Genomic DNA, 14558 nt, shown 5'->3' on the forward strand with positions numbered 1-14558 from the left:
AATAAGATGGATTCTTGCAGAATTTGAAGCATATGGATTTTTAAAAATATATTATGTGGAATCCTTTTTTTTTTAGGGCCACACCCATGGCACATGGAAGTTCCCAGGTGAGGGGTTGAATCAAAGCTGTAGCTGCCGGCTTACACCACAGTCACAGCAACACCAGAATCAAACCACGTCTGCAACCTACACCACAGCTCACAGCAACATCGGATCCTTAGTCCACTGAGCAAGGCCAGGGATTGAACCCATGTCCTCATGGATGCTAGTTGGGTTCCTTACCACTGAGCCACTGCAGGAACTCCAGGAATTTATTCTTTTGTTCAAATTGATTTCTCTCTCCCCTATCTGTCTCTGAGATAGGTCCAGATTATCTTTTTTCTTTCCTAGGAGGAATACTTTTAAAGGATTAAATAACAGAAAACTGGAATCATTCACTTTCCTAAACATAACTTTTAAGAAAAAACACTCTCTTCCATGTGGTTAGAAAAGGAGTGAGGAATTATTTGGGCACAAGGCAGGAAAGAATGAGTGGTATTTCAGGTGCCATTTCCTATGACCTTTTGAAGACACCAAGGGCAACTTCATCTTTGGAAAGATAGTCTATCAAGTGAATGTTTACCTTAGGTAAGCTAGGCTGCAGCATTACTCATTCCTTAAGAAAAGTGCTGAAAAGCTTGTGGGGGTGATTACTGATTCAGTGAATCAGCATAACTGATTCTGTTATGCAGTCAGGATTCTGACTCTGAAAAACAATAGTTAACACTGTGGTTGTATTTTTTCTGATGTATTGCTTCACAACATATCAGAAGAGAGTACACTACTCCTGTTAATTAAGCTGACTTAAAACCTGATGTGTCATTTCATTGACTGTTATTATTGTTTCTTGAAACCTTGTTCTTGTTTGTAGCTTTTTTGACTTGAGTTTAGAAACCAACCAGATCAGCCGAGAAAACTTAGAATTGTGAATTTAATCAGTAACTTTTAGGTCTGTGTAGGAACATATTGCATGAGACAGTGATGTAATTTATGAGAAATGTCTACACACGAGCTTTCATATACCTTTATTCTGTCTTTAGAATTTGGAATGATGGGAGATCATACAATTAAAAGTCAGCGACCTCGATCTGTTCATGAAAAAAGGGTCCCTCAGGAACAAGCTGATGCTGCTAAATTTATGGCACAAACTGGTAATACGTTAGTTACATTTTTCTATCTATTGTTGTTAATTTAATGAAGCCACTGCATGTTTTCATAATCTTTTGCTGCACATTTGTCAGTTTTTGGAGCTGATATTTTTTTGAGCCATTTTTTTTTTTTTGTCACCAGTTAAAGTCCATAAATGAAGTAGCTGTGAACTGAAAAGTGCACAAAAAATGTGTAAGATTTATTTTGCTTTCAGTGTGGGACATTTAGGATTTGCATATTATTATTTACTTATGTTAACTACTTAAAATGTATCATTAAACTTTTAAAGAAAGTTAACAAAGTTATTTCATCAATGGTTGATTATTTTAGGACTTTTCAAAATTAAAATTTTAAGTAGGATTTTAGATGATGAAACAACATTTAATATGTTAAATAATTTTTCAATGTCATGCATCATATAAATATTAATTGATTGTTAAAATGCATAGCAATTAGTTAAAACTTTTTTTGGAATTTAGTATTTTTAATTTGGAAAGAGAGTTTTGTTATTTAAGCTAAATAATAAAAAGTTGACAGCCATTATTAGTAAGCTGTAATACACTCCAAATAATTAAATATCAACAATATCAAATGACTTTTTGACTTATAACATTTTTAATCTTGAAGAATTATATTACTTTTGAGTACACCCCAAATAGATATAAATAAATAGATGCATTCCTATTTTGGCTCATCATAATAAATGGCCTATAATTCTGTCTCTTTGCATGTAGAACGTTCTCAAATGAAAACATGATTAAACTATGTTAGGAACATTTGCAACTGTAACTTTTATTTTAGGAAATTGCAAACTAACAGTTTTATCTGTCTTCATAAAGTGTTAGACATTCAAATCCAGATGATGTGTTTAACCATAAATACAGAAGTTTCAAGTACATGACAGGCTTTTTGTCATGACATTCAGACTGATTATCTGAAGGAATTATCTTGAAGGACTATTTCCTTTAGTTCATGTATTCTTAAGATAATATTTATTCATAACACTAAACTTGAATCTACAACTTAAAAAATAAATTTAGTGAATTGTGCTCTTGGTAATGAGTGAGTAGCAATTTCACTACATTAGTTGCAAAGTAGGTCAAAGAACTCTCAGAACAGGAAGAATGTTTGGAATAAATTCTACATTAAGGGCACATTTTTAGCTTTTTAAAAATGTATGTTGCAGGCAAATCTAGAAATAAAGGAAACTTGCTTTTCTGGATTGCTTTTTGTGTACCTTCTTATTTAAGAAAAGGTGATTTATATTTTTACTATTTGATTAAACATACCCCAAAGTGCATTACCAGATTCAGGCAAATTTTCTAATTTCTAAATGTATTTTTCTCCCTTACAGGGAGCAAAAAAATCTCAACTATTGACCCAAGATTAGAGGATGTTCGACTCTCAATAATGCATAGCATGGGCTGACTACCCATCCTCCTTCCTGCCCCATGTCATGGGGCACTTCTGTAAGATTAGAGGTGTCCTGACTTTTTGCAAAGAGGTGGCATACATTGGTTTACTGAAATTCCTTAAAATTGGGGTGACTTCATGGTGAAATGGTGAACCATAGTTTTAAATTTCCAATAATATAGAAAAATTAGTTTATGCATAAATATTATGCAATTCGGCCTGGAGTTTTTATATAAAATCAGTTTTTGGATTTGCTTATCATACATACCAAGAGAATTCAGAGTTTTCAGGCAGAAATTTTTTTAGAATTCAAATCACAAGGAACGTTGTGTTCTCTTAGTGAGGAATTACTAATTTCTCTTTTAAGTTACTTTTTATTTCCCCCACATTGTATATAATATATAGTAACACATGATTTGGTTAAATAGATGAAATGCTTATTAAACTGATTCTTGAGGAGCTTTGAAACTATTTCCCCATATTGTTAACAATGTCAGAAAAGTCAATGAACTTCAAAATTAAATTTCTGAAAATATTGATTGGATCTTGAATTGATGAATACATATTTATTATTTCATGTTAAACTAAAGACAGTATAGGCAAATATAAATACAGGGAAAGGACTTGTTTTAAATTTAAATTATGATATTTATAAAAGACTGGAAGCTGCATTATTTAAGTAGTTTTAAAAATACATAATTTGACATGAAGCAATTGTAAAGCTAAAAAGAAAGGATTTTTTTCCTTAAATATTTTATGATATTATACTTTCTTTAGGTGCTAAATAGTCTAAATAATACATCTAAGTGTCACACAATAATTAATTAAAATTTCCCCCAGGAAAAAAAATTTCCCCCCAAATTATTTTATTTATACAACTTTTCTATTTGTCTTTTAAACCAAGAAATGACTGTTACATATAAACAGCAATAACATTAATTATAGGGCAAAAAATGATGCAGTAGAGATTAAATTGAATAATAAAACACAATATAATATATTTTATATTAATCATGAGGCAAGACAAAGCAGAAGATATCAGACTTTATAATTTAAGAATTACTTTTCAAAATGAGTAACCTAGCCTCTTCAATCAATGTGACCAGTCAACCCTGTATTTAAAAACAAACTAGTAATAAAGTAATAATGAGAGTGGAGCTTTTTTTTAGAAGAGTAATGTTTAGTAAAGTAGCATTACTTTATCAAAATAACTTGATCATTTTGGTCAGTTTGGTAACAAAGCTAGGCTAGTTTGGACATACATGTAAAGTGCTAAAATAGCCTAGCACACAGTTGTGTTTATAGTCAATGGAAAAGAAACTCAGTGATAAGATATTGATATGTAATAGAGACATCTAAATTAAATACCAGTAAGATGGCTTAAGACATCTTAATTACACTTACTGTTGCTTTCCAACATCATAGTTATCAAATGATCTTATAAACATGTTTAAGGAAGTAGTCTTTATTTCACTGGAGAAAATAGTATGGATTTGTAAAACATAACATGTTATCTAAAAGAGAAAAAATAAAATTATAAGTGCATTTCTAATTTCATGATTTTAACATACTAGCAACATCTTATATTAATATTTTGTTTAAAGATTAAAATGTACCCTCATACATTACCTCATTTAATTGTCACACATTGGCTTTGAGAGAGATGTATTAACCACTTTATTGAGAAGTTCAGAGAAATAAAGTGACTTTCTCAAGGTCACAGAGCTAATATGCAGTAGCTTTCTATTAAACACAGATCTTCTGACTTTAATTGCTTTTCCAGTTTCCTTTCATGTTTTGTGTCAGAATCAAGAGCCTTAAGAGTACCTTAGATACTGAATCCTTCTCCATGATGTGTGTTATATGCCTTCTTAGTTACAAGGAACCAAATTAGTTTGTGGTATCTCCAAAGACACCCAGATTAAAAATAGTATACTTTATGTTATACTTCACTATTTTTACTATGTTGGTGAATTTTTTTACAAAGCATCTTTCTTATAAGGTATTTCTCTGAATGCCCTAATGTGCTTGACAAGAATAGCATGAAAGCTTTTTTGGGATAAGGAAGTGGCAGCATGGAAATTATAACTATTTAGTAGAAATGTCACTTGAATCTATAAATCGAGATATAACAAGGTCATTTCAGTAGTATTTTGGCAAAATTTGATTCATAATTTGAAAGCCATATATATATTTTATTTATTTATTTATTTATTTTGGTTTTTTGATCAACAAGATGAACCATCAGTTTCAAAGAGATTGAAGAAAGCCATTTCCAAACACTGATTATCAGCCCCTCATGACCATCACTGCCCTAGCCTCTTCAACATCATTGCAGCAGCATACATTTAGAAGCAACTCAAATTTTTAAATATTTGTTCAGAAAGACACTTAAAAATAGTTCTTGATCCTGATTCATTGCTCAGTCTAATTACAGCTTTTTTCTTTCCTGCCATCATAACAATGCAATGCTTTTGTGGAAAACTAGAACTAATTATATTCATAACCTTTATCATTTTACTTATTACAGAATTCACAATGTTCAAAGTCTTCTGGCTTTTAATGAATAACATTCAACCATAATATTTTTACTTCACTTAATCTCATCACAAACATAGGCTGAAATATCATAAGAAAAATTTTACATTATATTTCCGCCAACTTTAAGCTTAAAATTTTCACTGCTAAATATATATATATGTGCACATATGCACATATGTGTAGATACTTTTTAAACCATTGTCCTTTTGCTAGGTTTCTAAAATAATGATTTTATTCTTGATAGAGTATTCATTAATGTAAAAGAATACACTAAGAGGCATAGCTTAAATATTATTCAAATGGTCATCCAATAACATTTCTATGGATAGGTTATATATAAATTAGTACAGGCAAAAAATACTGAAAAAATCAAGGGTGATGTATATAGTATTACAAGGACAAATATTGATCACAATACTGAAAAAAGTCCCATTTAATATAATATGTCATCCCAGTTACCACTGTCTGTGCCCTTATGATATATATTCAGTTATAAATGCATTATTTTATTTACACCTTTGGGTGCATAATGCAGACCAATACAAGAGCAAATCCTTCCTAAGACTGCTACACGAAGTATGGTTGGTGGACCTGCACTTGACTGTGACCTAGTTGTCATGGGCCCACAAGGAGATAAGAAGCTTACACCAGAATGTAACTTGAACTACTTTATCACAAACATGTTTTATTTCAGCTGACTTTTTTTTTTTTTTTTGATAAAGAACTTAGTGAAAAAATCTGCAAATTGAGTTACTCTCTGGTCCAAACTCCTTCTGTCCTGGAGTCCAAACCTGTGGACCAGCTGCCTTGAGTTGCACTGCAAGTAATTTTTAAGTCATTTACTAACCTTTCCAAAAAAGGTGGACAAACGGATTATCATACTCTATCCTTCGAATTCTATCCCACAGGCAAATTCTAGATAGAATCTATAAAATATAACTGCTCCTTGATTTATATAGTCAGTAATGCAAAGTTTTCAGAAACACTTGACTAACTGAAGCAGAAGTAAACTATTTCAACAAATAAAGGGTTAATTTAAGTAGTTCCTGCTAGTAGGTAAATAGCCCAATTTGGTATTTGGAGAAAAGCAATGGCAAATTTTGAAATCAGTGTTAAAAATATATCCTGAACACCATCCCAGAATAGAATTAGAAGCCCTTTGCAGTGGTTTTAGAAATTCTTAACTTTAAGTCTCCTTGGCCTGTGACTTTAGATAATAACTGAATTTAGATGTAGTTTCATTATGATGCTTACTCCAAGAAAATTAATGAATTCAGACATTCACTGACTGTTTAAGGCCCTATTTTTTAGTAAATTTTAGTTTTATATTGAATTAATAGAAATCACTGAGGAATTTTCATTCATTTCAAATAGAAATTACTTCTCTACTATAGATCATCATGGGGAAAAATGTGAGCAGAATGTTTTTTAAACAAATTATCACAAAATAAATAGCTGTCATAAAATGAAAAAGTAAGAATTGCACCAGGAATAAATTATAAATGTCAGTGTTCAACACACTAAAAACTAGATATGCTCAAACTACTAGAGCTCTGCCTCATCCAACATTAGAAAGGAGATTACGCAACAAAGGACTGGGGAAGAACACATCAATATAGTCCTGCTCACCAAAGCCAGAGTAAATTTAGCAATACGTTTTGTTTCCTCTTCCATCAAAGCACAAAACCTTAGATTGGCTTGAAAAGAATCACTTCAACAATCATTCTTGCTAAAAAATGCTGACTGGTCCTTTCATAGCATCCATAGCACAGTGGATTTGTGAAGCGGAGTCTTGCTAAAAGGTTATGGCTAACTTGGACCTTGCATCAGTGTATTATGTATCTCTCTTTAAATTTATTTTTCTTGAAAATGTTTTCGTGTACCTTTGATGTACTGTCATATCTTACATTTAAATTATTCTTGCATGTCATAATGTCAGTTTGATACAATGTTTACTAAATGAATATTCAAGACAGTATTTCATGTTTATTTGTTGTCTTGCACACAGGTGAATCTGGTGTGGAAGAGTGGTCCCAGTGGAGCACATGCTCAGTTACTTGTGGTCAAGGGTCGCAGGTGCGAACCAGAACTTGTGTATCACCTTACGGGACACACTGCAGCGGCCCATTAAGAGAATCAAGGGTTTGCAATAACACTGCCCTCTGTCCAGGTAGTGTTAGCAGCAACTACAACTGTGGATGTTATTGAATTGTGTCATGCTACGCATTTGGAACAATTTGTTATTTTCATATGAAAATGGATCTAGGCATTTTAATTAGAGCGGATAAGTGTAATTTTTATTCAACTGTGAAATTTTATAATTTATGTGATTATGTCTGCTTTCAGAGCAGTCAAGAAATTACATAAGTGACTTTCTACCCACTGCAACTATAAGCTTGAAATTTTTCTATTTGTTTCTGATGGTATTTAAGGTTCAAATATGTTTCCTGATTTAAGGTGGTGAAAATGTCCAATTGAATATTGGGGGAATAGTGAAATTTGCCAGTGTACTAGAAATGTGATCAGTGCCAACTGTTTAAGGCAATGGTTGATATAGCCTTTAAGGCATCAGCTATATTCCTACCATTTATTTGACCCTATCAGAGAAAATAGTGCCCCTGGCCGAAGGACTTTCTGTTAGTTTATTTCATTCAAGTGGCTGCCCTCATCAGAATCATCCTCTCTGCTTTGTAAACTTAGTGTCTAATGGGAAAAAAAAAGATCTTTCATGTTAAATGAAGCATAGCATAATAGCTTGCTCAGATTTTCCGTGTTACATCAACATTTTTTTTCTCAGTTGATGCATACACACGTATTATAGGCATTTCTCTCTCTCAGACTGCTGGCTTTCATTGTAAAGTACTAAAAGGATTCTGGGCTTGCTTTCAAGAAGTCCAAAGCATATGATCCTGTGAATCTCCAGATTTATATTTCTGCTCACCCATTTGGCGGGTGGGTGGTGCAAACTTATTGGTCACTGTAGCACACCAATGGACTGGCATTTAGGCCCTTCCAGAGGTCTCTGGAATGAGGTGGTCACAGAGAAGGGGGCTGGTACTGCAGCTGCCTTTCATCTGGTAAAACGGGCTTCAGTCTTCTAGCAAGTTCTGTTTCCAGAAAAGTCTGAGTCTGCAGTTGCTAAAAGCAAGAGTACAGAGTGGGCGCCATGGGAGAAGGGCAAGTGTAGTCCCAATTTCCCAGAAGGGGCAAGGGCAACCTATTCAAAATCAATTTGGAGGAGTTTTTTCATAGGTATAGAGTTTTGATTTGCAGGATGAGAATTTTCTGGAGACCTGTTTCCCAACACTATGTCTATACTTAACACTGTTAAATTGTACACTTAAAACTAGTTTAGTTGGTGAGTTTTCCATTCGATATTTTTTAATCACAATAAAAGAAAAGACAGAAGTTCCCATCATGGCTCAGCAGAAACCAGTCCGACTAGTATTCATGAGGATTCAGGTTCCATCCTTGGCCTCACTCAGTAGGTTGGGGATCCAGTGTTGCCACAAGCTGTGGTGTAGATCACACATACAGCTTGGATCCTGCTTTGCTGTGGCTGCAGTGTAGGCCAGCAGCTGCAGCTCCAACTCAACCCCTAGCCTGGGAACCTCCATATGCTGTGGGTGTGGCCCTAAAAAGCAACAAAACAAAACAGAAAAAGCAAACAACGTGGAAAAATGAAATGAAAAAGAAAGGAAGTGGTGGGCAGTTGTGGAAGAGGAAGAGGAAGGCTGAAATGAGATGGGAGATCCCCTTGACATCTGCTTGGGAGGCACAAAGCAGTAGAAAAGGGAAAATTAAAGATAAACAGGGGTTCCCTGGTGCCATAGTAATTAAGTATTTGGCATTGTCACTGCTGTGCTTTGGTTTTGATCTTTGACCCAGGAACTTCTGCATGCCGTGGGTGCAGCCAAAACAAAACAAAACAAAACAAAACAAAACAAATAAAATAAAATAAAATAAAATAAAATAAAATAAAATAAAATAAAATAAAAATAGAAGAAAGCTACAAGCAAGGGAAGACAGGAAAAGAGCAATAATTTCCTCTGAAAACAAGAAAAATTAATGAGAACAGTGGAAATCAGACTAGATGAGAAAGACGTCATGTAAAAAATAAAAGGCTTAAAGGAAGAAAATGCATAAGGAGGTCCTGGGTTGGGGGAGACAGTGAAAAAAGATGACATAGCATAGAGGAGGCCAACTCTAGTGCTTTAGGCAGAAGCAGGAAAATAGGAACAGTAAGGACATGGGTATTTTAGGAATTATAAAGTTTCTGAATTTTGTAGGTAAAAGGACTTCATGAGGAAATGCTAGTGGTTTTTCATTGGGATGTGGCATCGTACTTAATGCTGGTCCCTAGGCATAGTTATTTATGTTAAGGGTTCCAGGATCAAGTGCCCTGTCCTGGGCAATGACAAGTGTCCAAAGAGAGTTAAGCTGTACTTGGTCTATACATTTATCTTATCAGCATCCTTTTGAAGGGTCAAATCTTTCAACATATAGGGATAGACTCTGATGGCAAACAGATCCCTCAAACGAAGTCTGAGTGGGTGCCAAAGTGTTCTCCACAGTTCTCCACTCAGAGCTTACTTTCCAGACACTGTCAACACTCATCCAGTAACATTTGGAAAGCTCCATCTTTCTGCCCAAGGCTGCTGATCAGTCCCTTCCCTGGGCCTGGGAGTGTCTGTAGTGGAGCCGGCTTACTCTCCCTTTCACTCTGTGTCTCATGACCAGAAACCCGAATAATAATCTATGGTTTTAAAGTTTTTCCCCAGTTTCTTAATCCTCCTATCATGATGCCTGCTGAAGTACATAACCAATTAATAATTTGTCTTCATCTTTGTAGATGTATTGGTTTGTCTCTCTAAATTTGGTTACCTAGTACTGATGATAAGAAATATGTCTCTTTTTATCATTTTTACGGTTTAGATGTTTAATTCAGGAGAATGAGAAGTTTCATTGACTTCTTTTTGATTTTCAACCATGAAGAATAACTTAGCAACTAAATTATTTCAAAAATGTAGAATAAGTATCCCACTATAGAAAATTGGGATATCTTTCAGATGTTTATTATGAAATATTTTGTGTTCTGTATTCTGTTCAGGTATTTGCCATGCTGGTAAATATGTATTTTTATATACTATTTAATGAAAACAGTGTCAAAAAAGTCAATGTAAAAGCCTTAAGTAGTACTTTAAGCTGTGTAAATATCTTTCTGAAAAAATATTTTATTCCTAAGAAGAAAATTATCTCAGAAATCAATAACCTACTGGTCTACTGGTCACATTTTTTTTTTTTACATCCCAAGCTAAATCACAAGATAATTTGTATACTTATTGCAAAATCTAGTAGTATAATTTGTGTATGTGTAGTTCTCATTTCATCTCTAACACAGAGATGTGACGTTATAGCTAGCGTCTAAGAAAACTATAAAAATGGGTTAATTTCATGTTTCTTAGTTTTATTAAGTACATTTTTCAAGTAGATTAGATCACTTACAGATTTTCATACTTTACTGAAAGTAGTTTTCATAATTTTTCATTAAAATAAAATTAACCTTTATCACAAATCTTTTCTGAATTTATAAAATTACAAGATATGTGCTATAATTTCTAATTAATTCAATAAAATTTAAAATAACAAAGCATTAATAATTCTGGGTCCTTTTCAAATGAATAAAAGCATTTTTGCTTTTTTAAAAATGATGTGGAGAACTCATGAAATTTCTTATGGAGCAGTAAAGACTGTTAGAAAGTAATGAATAAGATTATTTTTCAGAGGGTTCTAACTTCATAATTTAACTAAGTCATTAAGATTAATCAACACATCTTCGAGATTTTAGAGAAAAATCTGCTAATATGACAGCTTTTCCTTCTTGGATTGTTCAGCGTGTGTGGAGCAATGTGAGTTGATAGAAAAAAAGATGAATAGAACCAGAAATCAGAATACTATATAGTCTATTAACATCTTATATAAAAAATTAGGGCAAAAAAGTGCTTTTTTAAATAGGGAAATTTTGGTAACTAGAAATAAATGTGAAAAATTGCTTAAAGGTATACTTTTTACAAAACAAAATGCATTTATATATGTTACTTTTAAAATATTTTGCTATAATTGATCATATATACCTACATGTAAATATGTATATATGCATTTTTTTTCTTTAGACTTAAATACAGACTTACTATTTATTCTTATACCAGTGGGTACAAATTATCCTTGATTGTCTCAAACTTAATAGGAAAAATGCAAACATCTTAATTTCTCTCACCCTTTTTCTAAACAATATTTTCGAAATATACTTTCCACCAAGTTTCACTGACCTAAAGAACTTTTCATTGAATATTACCTAAATTTGGCTACTTTTTCAACTTTTGAACGTATTTTTACAAGTTGGGGAATCTACATAGTATAAATAGAAGAGAATGGGCTGCCTCATAATTAACCGTGTTACATGTGTTTTTAAAGTAACAGTTTGGTCAGCAGATACGTGCAAAAGGTTCTAGATAGACTGTATTTACTGGCATAACTATTGTGGCACTTTATGTGGACTTCAGCCTAACCCTACCAATGTTCAGGGAAAAATGAACATCTTTTTCGTCATCTTCGATTATAAATTTCTACTCCTCCTACTCATGTCAATCAGTGGGTGTTATATCAAACCTCTGCTCGCGAACTTTTAAGAGTACTAAAGAGGCTCAACATCAATACAGAAATGTTTGCAAGAAAGGGAAACATTTTTCCTGGCTTCTTTTGGTCTGTATTATCCATGGAATGCTACTGCTTACTGTCCCAAATATTAAGAATTGGGATGAGATTGGTGATTTTATAGTGCAAGGACAGGATCTAAACTTTGAACCCTAATGGTCTTTTTGCAAAAGATGTCAATATTTATGTGCAATGGTTACTATGTAGGCGGAAAATTATGCTAGTATTTCTGATCAAGTTTGAATTCATTGTAATGCCATATTTAAAATACTGGTGTATTGATAGTTATGTTTGGTGTACTCTTCATTAGATCGTTATTTTCTAGAACTTTTATTAATTAGGAGGATTTCCAGCGCCATCCAGTTATTGAAAGTGGAAAGATATCTTTTGGTTTCATGGCTATTAGAAAGAAGTCTTCATATTTGCTCCTCATTTAAAAACTGGGGCAAGAGGAGGATTTCATGCGAGTCGATAGTCTTTGAAATTTCCCCCTTATTCATAAGAAGAGTGACTTAAACACCCATGATTTTTAATGGCAAGAATACATTTATTTTCTAAAATGTCAGGTTAAATACCTGTTTAAAGTATGCACCATCAATTCTCAGATTTTGTTTCATACTGACACTATTAACTAATCCTGAAACTTTGTAAATGTTGGACGAATTAAATTGGCCATTATCTATTTAAATGCAATATTAATTCCAGATTATCACTCTAAAAATTTATTTTTCTATATTAGATTAGTTGATATTACTTGTACATAGCAGTAATTCCTGACTATCTTACCATGAAAGAGAGAGATGCCGTTCCATTTAAAAAAAAAAAAAGAAATATCAAAACTTTATGACATAAATAACTGTTCAAATACAGAAAAAAGTACATTCAATTTCCCATTATTTTAATGATTTTTTCAAGTTAACTTACATTTTGTGGCAAATAAGAGTAATTCAGGAGTTCCCATTGTGGCGCAGCAGAAATGAATCCAACTAGGAACCATGAGGTTGCCGGTTTGATGGGTTAAGGATCAGTGGGTTAAGGATCTGGCATTGCCATGAGCTGTGGTGTAGGTCGCAGACGTGGCTCGTGGCTGTGGCTTAGGATGGCCGCTGTAGCTCCAATTAGACCCCTGGCCTGGGAACCTCCATGTGCCACGGGTGCGGGGCCCTAAAAAAGCAAAATAAATAAAAAGCGTAATTCAACTGACTTTTTCAAATATCTTCATACTTGCCTATTTGATGAGTTTTTTCTTAATTGTAAAGAAAAAGTAATCTTTGACTTTGCCTTTCTGCTTCTGTTGTTGAAGCTTCTTTGCTTTATTACAGTCCATGGAGTCTGGGAGGAGTGGTCTCCGTGGAGTTTGTGTTCATTCACATGTGGTCGAGGCCAAAGAACGAGGACCCGGGCATGCACGCCACCCCAGTACGGGGGAAGGCCCTGTGAAGGACCCGAGACACATCATAAGCCTTGTAATATTGCTCTCTGCCCAGGTGAGCCTGTTCTGCTTTCAGTGCCCATTAAATTTGTCTTTCGTATATGGTCCCTAGTCAATACAGGAAATATTGAGAGTACAGCCTTCATTCAGCCACACTGGAAAACATGTCCTTTGATTCCTACTTAAAACTGGTACCTTCCTTGATTCCACCTAATGATATTTCCTTGACTGAGTACCAATCAGTGCTCACTTTTTTGAATTTCTATTCATATGTATATTAAAGCTTCCCACTAAGATGTTATCTATACTTGGATTTCCCTCTTTAGAAAATCGTAAGATGTCCCAAAGCCTTGGATTGACTACTGCATCCATATTGTGACTAAAGAGACTTGTGTAGAGGCCGTCCTTCTGCTGTTATTCTCCACACTCATTCAGATCAGGCGTGGGATGTGCCACTGACCATGTATGAGCATGACAGACATTTGCTAGGAAGTCAGACTTTCTAGATTCACTGCTAGATGCATAAAATGATTAGACCATAAATGACATATAATCTTTATGTGATTATGAGGACTGTGTTCTGTTTTAGAGTGTATTTATATTCTTTAAAATTAGTCTTTCCTTTAAAATATTTCAATTCTGTTTTACCTGACTGTGGTCATTTCACCCATTACTCCAGAGAGAAGTCTTCCTAATGCTTTTATTTAGGATGCTGAAACATTCACGCATAAAACAGGTACCTACACATGAAAAGGACTGATCTCCAGCTTGAAGGGGCTTGCAATTTATGCGAGAAAGTAAACACAGAGGATAGAATCTCCCAGGAAAAGCAAAGGAATTTCTTAGAGGAAAAGACAGACAGGAGTGGCAAATGGCAAAGGCTAAAAATGTGGCAAAGACCCACATAAATAGACATTTATCTTCTCTTTGGGAGAATTTCTCACAGGCCCATGTAGTCACATAATCTGCATGCAACCAGCATAGCCATGATCCCAATAGTGTGATCCAGACTCACATTGAGTCCTGTTTGCCCTTTAAATTTACCAAGTTAATATACTACAATTTGAGGCTATAATTCAAATTTCTTCTGGAAATTTTAAGAATCAAAAACATCTGATGACTATGAAAGCACATCTAAAATATAGAGAAGCAATGGTCATTAACAAGCTTAACTGTTCCCTTTTACTTTGGAGAGACTACTGGTGTCCTACATTTGGGAATATACCTTTAAATAAGTAGCAGTCATGTTGAATAATATTATCACTTTTAG

General features: G+C 33.8%; 1 protein-coding gene across 25 annotated transcripts in view; it reads left to right on the top strand.

Annotated features, from left to right (window-relative positions):
* Window positions 1–14558, top strand: part of ADGRB3 (adhesion G protein-coupled receptor B3) — a 732591-nt gene that overhangs the window by 302592 nt on the left and 415441 nt on the right. For 10 of the 25 annotated variants that reach the window (XM_021072833.2, XM_021072856.2, XM_021072841.2 and 7 more), the window contains 3 exons: window positions 1080–1190; window positions 7151–7312; window positions 13179–13343. In XM_021072833.2, the coding sequence (XP_020928492.1) occupies window positions 1080–1190; window positions 7151–7312; window positions 13179–13343 (438 nt within the window). The remainder of the gene's footprint in view (window positions 1–1079; window positions 1191–7150; window positions 7313–13178; window positions 13344–14558) is intronic. The other 15 variants (XM_021072859.2, XM_084958600.1, XM_084958618.1 and 12 more) reach the window with 3 other exon arrangements.

Source organism: Sus scrofa, chromosome 1 (assembly GCF_054392235.1).
Source record: "Sus scrofa isolate SSC_HxYL_T2T_F1_AM1 chromosome 1, Sscrofa_HxYL_maternal_Yorkshire_Landrace_v2.0, whole genome shotgun sequence".
Taxonomy (NCBI): domain Eukaryota; kingdom Metazoa; phylum Chordata; class Mammalia; order Artiodactyla; family Suidae; genus Sus; species Sus scrofa.